This window comes from Myripristis murdjan, chromosome 14 (genome assembly GCF_902150065.1).
Source record: "Myripristis murdjan chromosome 14, fMyrMur1.1, whole genome shotgun sequence".
Lineage (NCBI taxonomy): Eukaryota > Metazoa > Chordata > Actinopteri > Holocentriformes > Holocentridae > Myripristis > Myripristis murdjan.
In genome coordinates this window covers 22,226,918-22,243,475 of record NC_043993.1, presented here as the reverse complement: position 1 = coordinate 22,243,475, position 16,558 = coordinate 22,226,918, and the positions used below count along the sequence as shown (strand labels likewise).

The window sequence follows — 16,558 nt, the reverse complement described above, 5'->3', positions numbered from 1 at the left end:
ATGTATGACTTGATGCGAGGGGCACAAACCTGGGCAACTGAGCAATGGTCTAATGTAGTGAGTCATCTTTAAACATTTTAAAGCTTAAATTAGGAGACACTCAAAGGCTGTGTTCAACCCGTAATTCTTCTTATTAGGTACTTGATATTCACTTATTGCTTAAAGTGTTCCCTATTTTTTAGCCTGGCATTGGCACCTGACCAATTCACAAATGCGAATTATTCTGCAAGCTCTCAGTTCATTTTTGATTCCCAAGGGGTGTTATCATAAACAGTCAATGGGCATTATCAGTGGTTGCAGACCAAAATGCCTCTGGGTGCAACTGGATGAACCTACAACTGATCAGAGTAGTGAAACCTGTGACGTAGCGCTGGATGTGATTGGCCGGACCTGGGACAGGTCAGCTGGAAATGTGTCTGAGCAGGGCCAGAGGGGGGGCCAGAACCAGCCTGCTAGAGCAAATTACATGAGCTCGCAGATTCATCTGGTTCCCAGGCAATTATTTTGTCCAATTCCCAGCATTTTCCAAGTATAGTCTATCAAGCACATCTGTATGGAGTAGCCCAGCCTGATTTTGGCAGGTCGCTGGTGATCTCAACTCAAATGCCATGTTGATTTCAAGCTAACAATCCTTACAGTCAATTAGAGCTTACTGCATTATGACAAGGTGCAGCAAAGTGTGGTCCTTATTTACTGTTCATTCACATCCACCGTGAAAATCCCATTCAAATTTTCCATTCGGGTTTTGCACAACACACCAAATGAATGGCAGAGACGCTAAACTATGACATATAAAATGACACAAAATGGCAACTTCCACTTTGGTTTTGAACTTGCCCTTAACCCCTATTTATAGTTCCTTCAGGGACGTTAATGGATACAAAATCCCTCAGTTTCACCTTTGCTTTAAGATGACCTCAAGAAAAAACAAACAAAAAAAAAATGCAGAGTTGTTGGTTTGATATCATCAGGGCTGTAAATGAGTGTTACATGAGGACGACACACTGCAGCACTTTGCTATGCAATGTTCACAGCTGCCAGGACTGGTGGCTTGAAAACAATATAGCATGTTGAGCTGAGATACAGGAAGCAACCTGTCAAAATCAGGCTCAGCATTTGAAATACATTTCAGCTCCAAAGGCACAGTCCTAAACAACAAGCCAAAAATGACATAAATGAGATGGCACATGGTTTTTTCTGCTCTCTGGGTCTTTATTTAGTTTGTATTAGTTCAGGCAAGGCATTGATCAGCTGACCATCAGCTGACCCAAACAATCACCAATCATGTTTAACACCTCAACAAGGCGGTCTGAAGCTGCCAGCACCTCGTTCCTCTCTGCAGTGCCTACCTGCCAAGCGCTGCTGCTCATGGCTTGTTCTGCTTACTCCTACCTGTCACACGCTGCTGTCACGGCTGTGCCACATTCTCCCTCCACCACCTCAGCCTCCCCCACTGCTGCTTCCTTATTCATCACGCATGTGGCAACTCTTTCCTTGTGCATTAAGTATATTCCATATCTCAATGATATGTATCCGTTAGGTTCTGCTGGGCTCTTGCTGAATCTTTAGCATTCTGCGTGGATTCATACAGGAAGATACAGAACCTGTGCTGCCAAACACAACAGCACAACCATTCCTACAAAAATGGACAAGACTGACTTTTTGAAAAAGGCTGAATATAGTGTAGGAGCTGTGCAGCTTCCACGGGTCCGATGTGTCATAAGACGGTTAACAGAGAGAAAGAGGATGACACCAGAAACCAGCCTTTGCCTTGTAGGAGCTTTATTAAAAGAACAAAAATGTTTATGTGTAATTATTCCATACTTTTTACCACTATTTGACACAAACAGCAAAATCTTTATGGAACAAGTCAGTACATTTCATTTTTGTGGCTTCCAACACCCGTTTCTGACTTCAACCAATTTAAATTCTGAAAACGTGTCTGTCAACTGATTAGCCATCCAGCTGTCCACTCACTCAATTTCCTGCTGGTGTCTTAACTTCTTTTAATTATGGAATTTCTGCTTGGATTCCTGTGCAGCTTAGATTATTTCCTGCAATGGCAAAACATAAGACTCCTGATGATAGTCAGGTATTAATTTGCTCCAGCAGCCAAAATGACCTTGGGTGTTATTGTTAAAAGACAAACATTAAAAAATCCTGCACCTAAAAACCTTCGGAGTATTACTTCCAATTACTTTAATTTTGCTAAGCTACATGTAAATGTAGGGATTTCCTCTTATCAAACTGTAGTTAAATGGTTTGGGCAATGATAACCTAAAATTAAGACAGCACCTTCACAGTTGAGTTCTTCGGCCATTCTTGAGACAGAGCTAGGGCATCCATTAATGTTTCCCCTTTTTTGCTGATAATACTAAATTAAATCCAAAAATCCAAAATCCCTTACACCTAAGGCAAATCCTGTTTTATGAAACAAAAATTCCAAGTGGTTCTAACAGAGAAAACTTTCTATGTAAAACTACACAAAAAGATTTAACTTTTCATGGAAAAGAACAGTGCAAATCAAGTGTTTGTCTTTGCACTGGAAAGAGTGAAAGTCACTAATATCAAAGGGAAAACAAACAGCCGCCAGGTTTAGCCCAGGAGTAGGCAACCATGTGCCATGGTGAGCCGGGAGTCTGCAGGTTTTCACTCCAACCACAAACTCCACCGGGTGATTTCGCTGATTACCTCACTTTCAAGCAGAGAGGAAGGACTAATCAGTGAAATCACCTGGTGGAGTTTCGGTTGGAATGAAAACCTGCAGCCTCTCGGCTCACCATGGCACATGGTTGCAAACCTCTGATCTAGCCTATATTTTCCAAGCAGAGTTCACCACTGGCTTTCTAGTAACATTTCATTAAAACTTCAAGTTCATACAGTAATAATTTATGTGAGGTTTACATGCAGGGTTATCATTTTCTGCCAGATGCACAAGTGAGGGAATGAATATCTACTGAAAATCAAGGTGTGTCCCATCAATTTCCTGGCATTAAAAGACAATTCTGCAAACTAATAACTACCAAACACATCAAATATATCATCCAGTGTTTCCACAGAGATAGATGCTGTCTTTTGAATGATGATTTGCAGAGCCAGAGCACACAGCCAACATCCCTCCTGTGTTACTCAGGGTAACAAGCCCCCTTCTCCATTCTGGCGACAGGGGTCAAGTGCTGTATCAGACAGGCAGCGTGTCCAGGGATGCTGTGGGAGAATCGAGTGTCTCAGGCCTCAGGCTCCCATGCAGTTTTTAATGGCACTGAGCAGATGGACCAAAAATATATACAGCAGTCAATGGCTGCTAAAATACATGATTGAGGACAAACTCCATCCTCATACCAAAATACAATATATGAAAAAGGATTTCCACATGTGGCACATACAGAGCATTAAGTCCATATTACATATCCATCTATGAAATGTATTCATATTCGGCACCTATATTGTAGCATATATTACAACACATGTGTTCTTCCAAATTTGACCAGCTGCCACTGTTGTATTCATATATTGCTCATATATTGTTTTCATATATGGGCAAATATAAATTATACATTTTGTATATGTTTAACATATATCAGCTAGACGTATATCACCATATCAAGAGTGAGGTATCTCTATTTTGTTCATACATGACTATATTTATAACATATCTGACAATATTTCACTGGTATAGGAATATACCAGTATATATATATAGTATGTTAATGTAGTATGTACATTATTTCACTCATTCACTTTTTCTACCACTTATTGCAATTCAGGGTCATGAGAAGTTGTATCCCGACATGCACTGGACCAATGGCAGCGACACACTCTAAAGAGGTCACAGGTCAGTCCATTGCAGAGCTAACACAGATTTTAAAAAATATAGGCCATCCTTCCTATATTTTCCTATATTCCTAGATTAACGGACAAACGACAACGATTGCAAGATGCATCTGTGGCAAAGAGTGCAAGAATCTGCAGGGCCTAAAAATCCACCAGGCCAGGATGAAATGTTTGGAGAAGGAGAGACAGGTGCAGCGCACAGGACCAGTTCCTGGTGAGACGCAGGAGGAGCAGAGCCAGGACCTCCAGGCACCTCCAGGCACCCACTCCCCAGACTCTAAGCAGAGTAGTTCGACAGAGGATCAAGTGACCTCGAGCAACCAGCAGAAGAGAACGGCAGGAGTTTGATGAAGATGTGAGCCAAGTCATAGATGCAACAGCGAAAGGCGAGGTGGACAGACGGTTGCAAGCAATGACGACTATCATTGTAAGCTACGCGGCTGAGAGATTCGGCTTCGTCAAAACAAGTAGCGGCAAGAAACCCTACATCAAAAACCGTAGGGCCATCAAGATCCAGCAGCTGCGGCAAGAATTGAGAACACTCAAGAAGCAGAACAAGGCGGCAAGTGAGGAAGAACGCAAGCCACTTGCAGAGTTATGTGAAATACTCAGGAAGAAGCTCATGACAGCTCACCGTGCAGAGTGGCACAGAAGACGAAGGAAGGAGAGGCCTGAGAAGCGAGCATCCTTCATTGCCAACCCATTCGGCTTCACCAAGAAATGGCTTGGTAACAAGCGGAGTGGCAAGCCAGTGGATTGTTGCTGCTGGGATGCAACCTGGGACTTGATCAACCCCGGATGGGTCACCTGGGTGAGGGGGTATGATGTTGAAAGACCCGAAACCCCCAATGATCCCAGGAACATCACTGATGATGCATCCCAGTGCATCCTTGAGATGTATCTTAGAACCAAGCTCTCAATAATTTTAGAAAAACTGTTTGTTCGAAGACTTCATAATTTCATAGAAAAACACAACTTATCAAGTGATCATCGGTTTTAGATATAATCCATGAAGAACAAACTGACATGGATAAAAGATAAAGTGATTTCTTGCTGGCAAGAAGTAATTTCTGATTGTGCACATTATATTTTATTATGTTTTTACCCAATTCATGTCCCAAGGGCAATTCCAACGCAATCTTGGTGCACAGTCATCATAAACAAAACCAGAAGCATCCAGTGTTTAAACGAAATGACTAAGCACACAGATATGAAAAAGGTGAACAATCCACAGCTCACTTGCTCCCAATGGCAAGCATAAAGAAGACAAGGTTTTGGGTAAACACGTCTGCAAACGAAGGCATGCATACGTGTGTATTTATGTGTGTGTGCACACACAAGGGCCTGTATGGGTAAAATGCAGTTTTAAAAAGCCCAAAAGCACAATGATTAGTTTGCATTGTAGGAAGACAGAGCAAGAATATGTTGAGAAATGTTGGCCAAAATTTGCCACCAGTGATACGCAGTTTCCTGTATTATTAATGTCGTCAGGTAACCAATTTCAAATATTTTCTTTATGCAAAGGACCAGTGTTGGATCGTAAGTGTTACTCAGTACTGTGTTACAGTAACACAGTGACTTTTCCCAATAACAAGTGCTGTAAGAAATAACTGTCAATTAAAAAAAAATTGTGGAAGATGTTACATGGGCTAGATGATTGTACTGAGCAAGACGATAACAACATCTGACGTCAACACTTTTTCTTTGTCACTGGTCATTAACAGCAAATGGAACTGAAGTATCTCAACTTTTGTTTGTACTGTGGGAGAAGATGCTATTAGTAGTTTATGGGGAGCAAAAATGATAATAAAGTCATGTAAGCAGCAGGGTAACTAATAAATTCTCCCTAGAAGTGCTATACGTAAAGCTCTATTATCACTTTTGAACTGAGTAATATATTATTTGTTTGAATAACGAGCACAACACTGGTAATGGCAGTACTAATGACGATGACAATACTAATCTCAAAAGAATACTTCATACACAATTATCCACTCAGTTGGCAAATGTTAAGTCGTTTTGGATACACAGATTTTTACTTTTTTTTCTTATCATGGCTGTACTCCACGTCTGACTGCGGGAGAAAGCAGGACACAATGCAAATTAGGCAAGTTAATGTGCTTAGACACATAAACACAGTATGATGTACACACTACACAATATACTGTACATTACATACAGTACATCTGGTCCAAGGCTGATAAGCTGTGTTCATTCTTCTGACAGGCTTGTTAACAAATTGCTAGTTCCATTTCATCATGAAACCACAGTAAACATAAGTTATGAGATAAATATATGCCTCACAGCAAAGCAAAAACAGTATAAGTAATCGGTGTATTGTGACATTAAAGAATTTCCTATTTGCATTTTCTGTGCTGCTGTACAATTACTCTCAGTTGACCAAACACAGAGGCAGCAGAGGGCATATAAGGACTGAAGCCTGAGTGGGCAATATCCTTGGGCGTTATGGCTACACATTGGCTTGAGTTCCATTTTACAAAGTAGTGCAACATAAAAGCACACATGCTCCTCCAGTGGGTTACCCCCTGCAGATACTCATTATACCAAAATAGTGGGGTAACACTGCACTCCCATCTAAATTGGATTAGCCCTAATCTGAGAGCTATGATTATGATGCACCCACATGCTAAGACAACATGATAGGAAGAAATCCACAGCACTGAGAGACAGACAGGGCCTGTGGCTACTGGAGTCTTGTATGGAAGAATACACTTTAATATTTCACTGCGCCGCAGCAAAAACGATGCTAACACTCCACCTACACATGCTTTGCACACTGCAAAAACAACATCCCCAGACCGCTATTACAAGAGGCAGGGGAATACAACATACTCTATATAGATGTTCTTTAAGTAAGTGAATAATAAAATGGCTGTAAGCTCTGCAGCAGAAACTAGAATGTGGAAGGAATTATAAGTAACCCGCACTAAGAAGACTCCTCTCAAGAAAAGTATAAGCACTGCTTGTGAGAAAAGTGGAGAATTCAAGACTTTGTGTGCAAAGTGGTGGTGTGACTTCTGACGTGTGAAATTTTATAAGCACTCACCCACTTCATTTGCTCCTGGTATATACTGTAGCCATGAAACACAATGTGAAAACTCCACTCGGTAAATTATGCCTCCTTTCTTTCAATGTTATTATGAATATCAAAATACTGTGAAACTTTTAATTTTCCTCGCCTAACTTTACTGATACAAACACAAATATGAAGTAGAATTAACGATGAGGCCCATGCAAGTTCTTGAAATCTATGAAAGCAGCTCTTCTAAATTATTCAGTGCCCCGATGGCATCTCAGGCTCGCTTTTGCATTATTCTGCACAATTCACAGCTTGTTGTCCTTGAATAATCTCAGGTAACATTTTAGTGAATTACAGCCTCGGTTTCCAGAGGCCGCGGCAATCCGTGGGCACACGGTGAAGGGGTGTTGTGTAAGAACTGCAACATACTGCTGCAGCATTATTGTAGCTTGTCAGTAGTGATCACCGTCGCTCTGACATGTAAGCACATTCTGATGCACGGGATGAAAGGGGCACTTGCACATGCCAGTGGCTTGCCCTCAAACCGATTCAGTACAGTTCCGCCATTTTACAGCATTACAACCAGGCGTGCTGTGGGTGAAAATGCTGCTGCATGGGTAACCTTAGTGAGGTGTGGATGGGTTAAGACACTCAATTTGAGGGCAGCAAGAAGTGAGATTCTTTCACAGGATGTCCGTGTGACCATTTGGTCAAATACATCTGGCTTGCTGTGCGTGAATGCCAGTGATGTCTGCAGTCAACGATGCTTCAAATACTGCTTTAAAGCCTTTATTGTAGTTGGTACTTAAGCTTATGACCATTTTCTTTGCAGCAGTATTTCTCTTATCTGAAGAGTGCCAAGGCATTCATACTCAATTATTACCCATGAATGTTGCTTTAACAAATCAAAGGGCAGAAAATCTTTCATACCCTTTATTTGCACACCAATACAGCATAAAAGCGCTGAGTGCACCGAGGGTCAAATAATGCATTCATCTCACTGAAAACAGGAGAAGCTGTATCAGTGAGGAGGAAAACAACGCTACAGCCTGCCACTGAGCTGGCTCTTCAGGCCGACAAAATTATTCCAAAGAGATTTTTAAAGCTCTTCTGTTTTTGTCATGCTGCTACCCAATGAGAGCGCCATGACAAATCTGAGGATGAATGCTTGTCAACTTGGGGCAGGTCATCCAAGCTGACAGGACTCTGGCTGCAGTGGCAGTAACTCAGATATTTTTGTCAGCACATCATAATAAAAAGGACATGCTTTTGGGAAAGTGTCTCTTTCTGTTCAAGGGCTCCCAGATCCAGCGGGTCCATTTAAAACTTAAAGTGTAATGCAAATATAAGCCTGATTGTCACATTACTAATATCAAGGTACATTATGCTCCAAGGTGCAATGGTTAATTCAACATTTTACAAAATCGAAAATCTCACACAAGGTCAACTAAGTAACACCTGAAAATATTTCCTCATGTTATTCAGGATTTGATCATTCCATCAAGTCCAAAAAAAAAAAAAAAAAAAAAAAATTAAGCACACTGTGGCTTTGGAGCCATAAAATAAGAGGGAGTGGGTTTTTATTCTTATTATGTATGACCTCCTCAACTCTGATGTCACTATGATAAATCACAACTAAATGTTATAATTAGTTATTGTGGATAGACACATTTACAGTACTGCTCGGGCAAAAGAGCGCACATTAAGATGAAAACTATCATGTAGAACGCTCTCCCTAAGGTCAAACAATTTGACAACCTTGTCTTGGGTGCTCATGCATCATTCATGACTTGTCAGTTCAGATGAGTTTTCAGAAATGTGATGGGTCCGATGGTTGTTTTGCTTTGCTGGGTTATATTACAGTGTAATTGTTCTGCTGCAATCACTAGAGCACAAACAATGCAGAGAATCGGCAACCAGACATTTGAATGTAGGTATTTTAGTATTTTCAGCCAAATGCTTTTCTCTCTGAAACCCCCTGAAACCTTTTTGCTCCCAAAACCATGAATGAATGATCAGAGTATAAAGTCCTAGTGGAGAAAAATGAACAGATACAGCTACAAAAAATTGCTTGGTGATATGTTAGGGAGGCTGCAATGCAATGCAGCACATTTTGAGATACAGTAAAATCAGCACCACACTGGTTGAGTCATACACAATGCAGAAGGAGGTTAAGTAGCTGATAAACAAATACAGTGTTATAATGCAATTTAATCAAATGAAAGTTCTTGTCTAGAACAGCTGGAAAAAATTTAAATTGATGAAAATCTATGTTGCCTGTACCACAAGAAAAGTAAGAAAAGCATTAATAAATTCATGTGTGCTACACTGCAGTGATAAAATTGCAGGAAATATTCCTTTTGGTTGTTGCAAATCAATCCAAAATGCACTGTCATTTCCTCCAAATATATTTAGTATGGGCTGATGTGTTTAATATTTGAAGTTGAACACATGAATACATGCCATCTACAACCACTGCTACACTATTTATAGAGAAGACTATGCATGCATTAGGGAAATACTTCAACCTGAGCCTTTCACTACATGCTGAAACTATAATCCCACTACAACTTGTCTTCACTCCTCTGTCTCCACCCATTCCTCCTGCCGTGACCTCAGCCTTAATAGATATAACCTTCCCATTTCTGCATCCTAGTGCACAATCCATTCTGGCCCGGGGTAAGGTGTCACATCAACACATACAGTAGCTTCATCCAAGCCACAAATTGGTGAGATAATAAAAACATCAGCCCTGCTCTGTCCGGCGAATTGCCCTTTGTCGGAATCAATCACATTACAATGAGTGAACATTATGCAATAATCACTGCTTGCTTCAGCGTTTACATAGCTGTTTAGCGGTTCATTTTGCTGGGACCTTTGCATTTGCAGTGCAACACTCACAACACTCACACTTTGGGCTGGATACAGTCTCTGCAGTAATGGAAAATTCTGGTGTGATCTGTTCAGCCACATATTTGTAGAGAGAGAGAGAAGTGAGAGACGGAGACAGAGAAAATGAGGGCTCTGTGTGAATTGTTTTTTTTTTTCCGTGCTAGAGAACAAACTGGAGCCACAGACACACCATCACTGGACTGTGACCTTCCACCTATTGATCCAAACTGCCAATAATGCAGTCATTTGCCAACAGGGATTTGTAACAATCATTACATACTGACCCAGCTAGAGGACAGCAACACTGTCCTCCTTTATTCCAAGCTGAATCCACCCTTGCAACAAATAAACACTAATCAAAAAGCCATTTATATATTTTATGTTTTCCTGTCATCCATATAATTGATTTTTTTTGTTTATTTCATCTATTAAAGAATAAGTTTTTTTGTGATACCAATGGCTGAACAGGGAAAACAACAAACATCCAGCCAACCAAACACTTTCTATTATCAAAATTGACAAGGTGGGCCGAGAGGAGGCACAGCAATGAATAACTTATAATTCTGTTGAAATGGTTATGTGTCAAATAAATAATTGAATTAATTTCCAAGATCAACACCTGCCGGGCAACCGAGGCATTATGAAATATTGACAAAATGAGAACTATAGCTGGGTGCATTCTGAAGCAATGCTCACTCAGATGCCTGGTTTGTCTGTGTAATTACCTGCTGCCCACTGGTCTTTTTCAATTGAAAAGATTTTAGCTTAGCAAGCAGAACCATCTCTAGCAGAAATTAACCCTCTTGAAACCAAACACAGGAACAACTGTGTGTACTGCACGTAAAATCTGAGCTCCTGACGACTTGCAATTCTTGCAGTTCTTCCAGATTTTCGTTTACTCAAAATATCACTGCACACTGACATCACAAACACAAAGAAAAGGATCCTGACTATGGTGTATACGTGTGTGAAGTGCCTGTAATACTATAATGGCATTTGTAAGCCATCAGAAATCCGAGTTCTCTCTAGCGGTTCAAGTATCATCATATCTTTGACCACACACCTCAGAACTGACATTTGTGATGATACTGTAGGGATGACTACTGGTGCTTTCACAAGACATTTATACACAAGAGACCATTAGTAATGTGGATATGATGACCAGGCAGATAGAGGCAAATAACAAACCAGCTCGAAGAAACTGCATTTATTTACTGCAACGCAACCTACAAAAACCAGGAATACACAACACCTATGCCATATAACCATATTACATCCCAGATTATATCTAGTATCATATCGAAATATAGATACAATATTATTATATCTCCAAGTCCTTTGTAGGAGGTACAACTTATTGCAATTCTCTACATATCCTGGGTGGATTATGAGCAGACGTGTGCAGATGTCTTACAATGAAAACTTACAATGCATCATAAGCATTAATGTGTATTAAACATCAGACTCAAAACGTGGATTGATAGTGACTATACTTATCTCATTAACATAACTAAAATTCTTGATTAATTTTTCTGTGGACTAAAGTCAACTACTGTGTAAGGCCGGATTAAAGTAGACTTGAAAAACTGCTTTGTTAGTTATGATTGCTGCCCTCTGCTGACATTGTCACTTGGAGGATCTTGGCAGGATGAGTAATATTAAGCCATCCTGCTGACCTCGTAGATACTGTATTGTTCATGCCAGCAAGTGAACTCGGGGCCAAGTAGGGGAGTCTGTGCATTATCCCTGTTTTGGTCTAGCCAAGCATGTAACACTCTGCACTCCCTCAACAGCGATTGTGGACGTCCCCTTGAGCTAGTCGCTGACCCCACAGCTGCTCCAGTGGAATTACTCAGTGGCCGAACACCACACGGCTGTGGTCGTACTGGGAAACATAAAGGTGCGAGTGTGTGAACATGTGTGTAAACGTCCCTCGCCCTCCGACTATGCCCCCCCAGGCGGCTGCTGTAAATAAGAGCATGTTCTTTGTCAACTGCCATCCTCGCCGACCACATCACCTAACCAACATTTTACATTTTTATAGCTGAGCCCTCAAGGCATGAGGCAAAATTTTGTTGCTTTTTTTTTTTTTTTTTAAGTCTTTTTCTCACTTCATTAAGTTACACAGTCATGTCTGTGCCAGCTGACACAGTTTGGTGTAGGCTACTGTAGCTGATCTTTAAGTGTGAAGTGTGTAGCGCAGTTGGTGGGAAGAGAGATAGCAAATTAATTCTTCAGACAGAAGTTGGTGCCCTATCTGGCAGGGAAGCAACTGGTGGACCAATTATGAAGCCCTCCCATGGTCCGCAACCATTTTGACCATGAAAGCGTTTGTGCAAATGAACAAAAAGATTATCCATAAGAGTGTAGGTATTCATCCACCAAGGCAAATGCATTCAGGGAACAAGAGTAGATAACTGTCCAAAAACGTCTAAGATACTATCCCTCAACATGCCTTTTAAAACCATTTACCAGAAAATAACAAAAGATGGGAATGAAAAACCTGCTTGGCTAAGGCCCAGATTTACAAGCTGGCTCGCTCTTCACTAAAACTTGAAGTGAAATTCAAACAACAGGCTGTTTCTTAAGCACACAAACAGGTAGGAGCCTAAACATGGCAACTACCCTGCATTTAGTTTTGACAACAATAGTAAGAGGGGGATTAGAAATGCAGATTCCACTCCTAAAACATTCAACATGAGCCAAATCCTCTTGTCGGGGGCGATCAGTATGAATTTTTATCACGCTGGAGGAGAGGAAAGATGACACGTGACCAAGGACAGGGCTCAGATTTGAACTCAGAGTCTCACAGTTACACACAGTCTGCACCTTAGCCATCTCAGCCACCGGGACAACCTTCACCGAGCTTAATTAACAGGATTATGGAGTATTGTACGCTACACAAAAGCCCTATATCTGATGTGTAGCAGTAACTGGAGGGTCAGAGAAGTGGTTTAGCAGCCACCCGCCTAGAAATGTTCTCCTCACCTCTAAAACCATCTAAGTGCCATTGAGCAAAGCACTTCATTTCAGCTGCAGCAGTGCAGTTACCCTGCCCACATCATGATGCTGGGGCCACTTCACAGACCATGATACTCCAGCCTCAAGCCGCTGCCTGGTGAATTTTGAGGAATTTGTTTATTAGACCAGGCTGTCTGAAGGGGAGTTTTTCAAGTCTAAGGCGATCCAGTTCATTCAAACAACCATATCAGCTCATAAAAATTCAGAGTGCTGGGTGAAATTTTTGTATCTGCCTGTCACTGAGAGAGCTTGAGCAAAATTTTTATTTTCCATGCTGTGTGTGTTTGTGTGTGTGCATTTATGTGTGTGTGTGTGTGTGTGTGTACTTGTATGACAGCCTACAATACAGCCCACCTACAGCATGATACAGCATTCAGTTTCCTGTGGGCTAGAATTTTAAAAAATCTGTATTTGTGGGCAGGGGCAACATGAAGGCTTCCAGCTGTTCTGGCAGAAATTCTTATGAAATTGTGTGCGTTGTGATACTCACAGGCGTGCGTGACAGAGAAGCTGTTGGAGGACTCGAGGTTGTCTACATTGTAATTGAGGTGGAAGGGTTTCTCCGTCACATTCTGGTTGGTGTTATACAGTTGGACAGCAAACCTGAAGGCGCTGTGCTCCTGCACTGTAGAGCGCATGAACAGTCCACCTACATGGGAGAAAATGTCATATAACATCACTCTAAATTGTTGCTTCTCCACAAATAGGAGGGGTGGGTTTTCTTGCACCAATGATCAGAATAATTATTTTTTAACAGAGACCAGGCAATATAACCCATTAGGATGGCTGATAGAGTATTTGAAACTGCTTTACAAAAGAAATAAGCAAGTCAGAAGCCAAATTCGTTTCCAGTCACTTAACACTGAAACTCATGCATGCAGATTTATCAACTATTTTTACCCAGCCGCCCACAAAGACGCGCAGGATCACATAACATTACTGTTTAACGTAGAGAAGTGAACTTAGCAATGAATTATGCAAACAGCCTAATCAATGCGACATGAGGCTGACACTTGTAGAGACCCGTCCTATTTAGACTATGTGAACTAAGAAGGGGGAAAAAACGGGCTATGTAAGAGTATCCCGTCAAACTTACCAATATTGATTTGATTTGGAAACCCTGCGAGCGATTGCCCCAGAAAAAAATACAGCAAAATAAGGACCGCCGCTCTTGTGCGATGCCACATTTTTCTCCGGCAACTGAAATCAACTCCTGGTGTGAATGTGACAGAGGAAAAGCAGGGAAAACCATGTACACTGGCTGTATGCGCAAAGAAATCCACAAGATAAAGATGCGTCGGCTCTCTCGCGCTGTCTCCCTCACTGCGTGCAACCACGGTGGATGCGTGTCAGCGCAACTGCACCGCCAATCTTCTGCTGTTGGGAAAAAATCAAAAGGCACTGACTTTATCTGCAAAGATGGTGGTGGTGGTGGTGGTGGTGGTGGTGGAGGAGGAGAGGAGAAGCGGGGTCTTATTATGGATGAGGATCATTCAAATGGGCCACAGAGAGAGAGAGAGAGAGAAAGAGAGAGAGAGAGGAGGGAGGGAGGTGAGTTGGGGGGGCGTTTATCAAACTTGGTCTGACGTTGAATTATAATAAGAGCAGCCTCCCGTCCTCCTCACGTCACTGCAGAGTTGTGGTCTGAGGCGGCGCAGCCAGCAGCCTGCTCTGCTGGGTTTGGTGTGTGAGTGTGGTGCAAGAGAGAAATCCAGCAGCCCAGCGTCTATTCAGTACTGCCTCTAAAACCCAGCTGGGACACGCTGCTGGGAACGAAAACGCCTCATATAGACTGGTGACTGCTGTGTGTGTGTGTGTGTGTGTGTGTGTGTGTGTGTGTGTGTGTGTGTGTGTGTGTGTGTGTGTGTGTGTGTGTGTGTGTGTGTGTGTGCGTACGCGCGCGTGTCTGTATGTTAGATAGGAAGGTATGCTATGTAAAGTGATAGACCCATGTATGTAATCATGTGTCCATGAACATAGGCATGCAATGTAATATATGTTTATGAGTGTGTATGCATGTAATGTAATGTATGCAATCTACTGTATGCATGTCAAGTATGTGTGCATGTGAGTAATATGATAGGTGTATTTAAGATCTATCTATCTATCTATCTATCTTTTATATTATAGGTGAAATGGCAGTACTTGTAATCAAAGCTGCCCCTTTTCTGTAATCCTAAGGCTACTAACAACTTCTTTTAGTAGCCAATAGATGATTAGTTGATACGTTTGTTATTTACATTTTTCCAAATCCACTTTTGACTCCATCACTATAATGCATTTTGCACTCATGTAGCACACAGTCATGTACGGTAGCACAGCAATCTTAGGCTGTCCCCTGCAGGTGTTTGAGTGTAGAGACCAGAGGGGAGAGCTAATGCAGTGATTTATCACTATTTAATCACTATTTGGTCCCACCTGTCTGGTGGCCTACCTAATGCTGTGTATTGGAATCCTAACTGACTTACTGGTGTTAGTCACTGACGCTCACATTGATTTTTTTTTTTTTTTAGGTTACATGAATAGTTAATGCAGAGAGCCCTGGGGCGCCAACCTAATTTGAAGCTCCTCATACGGGTGGGACGGGGTCAGGGGTTTGCGTCTCCCTGGTAAATCATCCAATCAAAAGACAGGGTTGTTGACAACTGAAAGGAGTCTATGGACCGCTCTGTCTTCCCTAACACCAAACATGAATTTGGCACAGCAGTAACAAAACTGTGATGAGTATTAGGGCTGCCAAGCTAAACTATTTTAATATTTTCTTTTTTTTATTTCACCCACTGTAACTTTACCATGTCCTCTCTTTTTAACACTTAGTGGAATACATTATCAGGTGTCAAGGTTGGAAAGTCTTGTCTCTTTATTATAAAGGGTGTAATTGGACTGTCAGGCCCTATGCTGTTAGAAATAATTGCCAGGGTGCTTGCGTGGGCTAACAGGTGCTGTAGGTCAGAGACAATTGTAAACCACATGGAGACTGTTGACAACAGCCCTATATGTAGAAACTGTGGCGCGACCACTAATGAGTGATTAAGCCCTTAATCCGCCCCAGCGGCCATGCTAAAATTTTTTCTCTAGAACCCTTTGAGAATGTCACCAATATGTCACTCAAACTGAAGGCTGAGTCAAAGTTACATATTCTACTCATTATAATAAAAGTAGATTCGTTGTTCAGGTGACATTGGTACAGAGACACAATGACAATTTCTATTTTAACATGGTTCACACTGATATGAGTGAACAAAGACAACAGAACCCTTCCCTTAAAAACACTGTCAAAGGTCAGTGCAGAACGTACACCAGACAGTACATGTGTGATTTGTGTTTAAGCAGGACATTATGAATGGTTGTCAGTGTAAAAATAAAAAATAAAAAATAAAAACAACTAAAGCTAACTCCGGTCCAGGGCAGTAGTAGCATGGTAAAGACCGTGTTCGAGTCAAGAGAGACTTTTCTGCACGTTGGCAATGGTCTGCATTCTCAAAGTTTGTATAAGAAGCATGTTTTAACACAAATTGCATCATTACCACTTCAAGTCAACATCACTCATTCACACATGCTAGTAAAAGCAAAGTAGAGTGCGTAAACAAGAACGTGCCAAAAAGCAAGAAAACTGGCCACTATCTCTCCACTAAAATCTTGGAGGTCAGTAAGCAGGATCAATGAAACTGAAGAGCCACTGGACCTTGTAGGGATTTGATGCCTTGGTCAAGGACACTACAGTAAGGAGGCTGCCTGCTGTCACAGGGCTTTTGAACATAGAGAGTGGGG

General features: G+C 41.5%; 1 protein-coding gene across 1 annotated transcript in view; it reads right to left on the bottom strand.

Moving 5' to 3' along the window:
• The window catches only part of gria3a (glutamate receptor, ionotropic, AMPA 3a), an 82,206-nt gene extending 67,860 nt beyond the window's left edge, over window positions 1-14,346 (bottom strand). Inside the window, exons 1-2 of the mRNA XM_030068560.1 lie at window positions 13,884-14,346; window positions 13,278-13,436 (exon numbers count right to left, since the gene is read on the bottom strand). Coding sequence (XP_029924420.1) covers window positions 13,278-13,436; window positions 13,884-13,974 — 250 coding nt within the window. The 5' untranslated portion in view covers window positions 13,975-14,346. The remainder of the gene's footprint in view (window positions 1-13,277; window positions 13,437-13,883) is intronic.
• Between the last annotated feature and the right edge of the window lie 2,212 nt (window positions 14,347-16,558).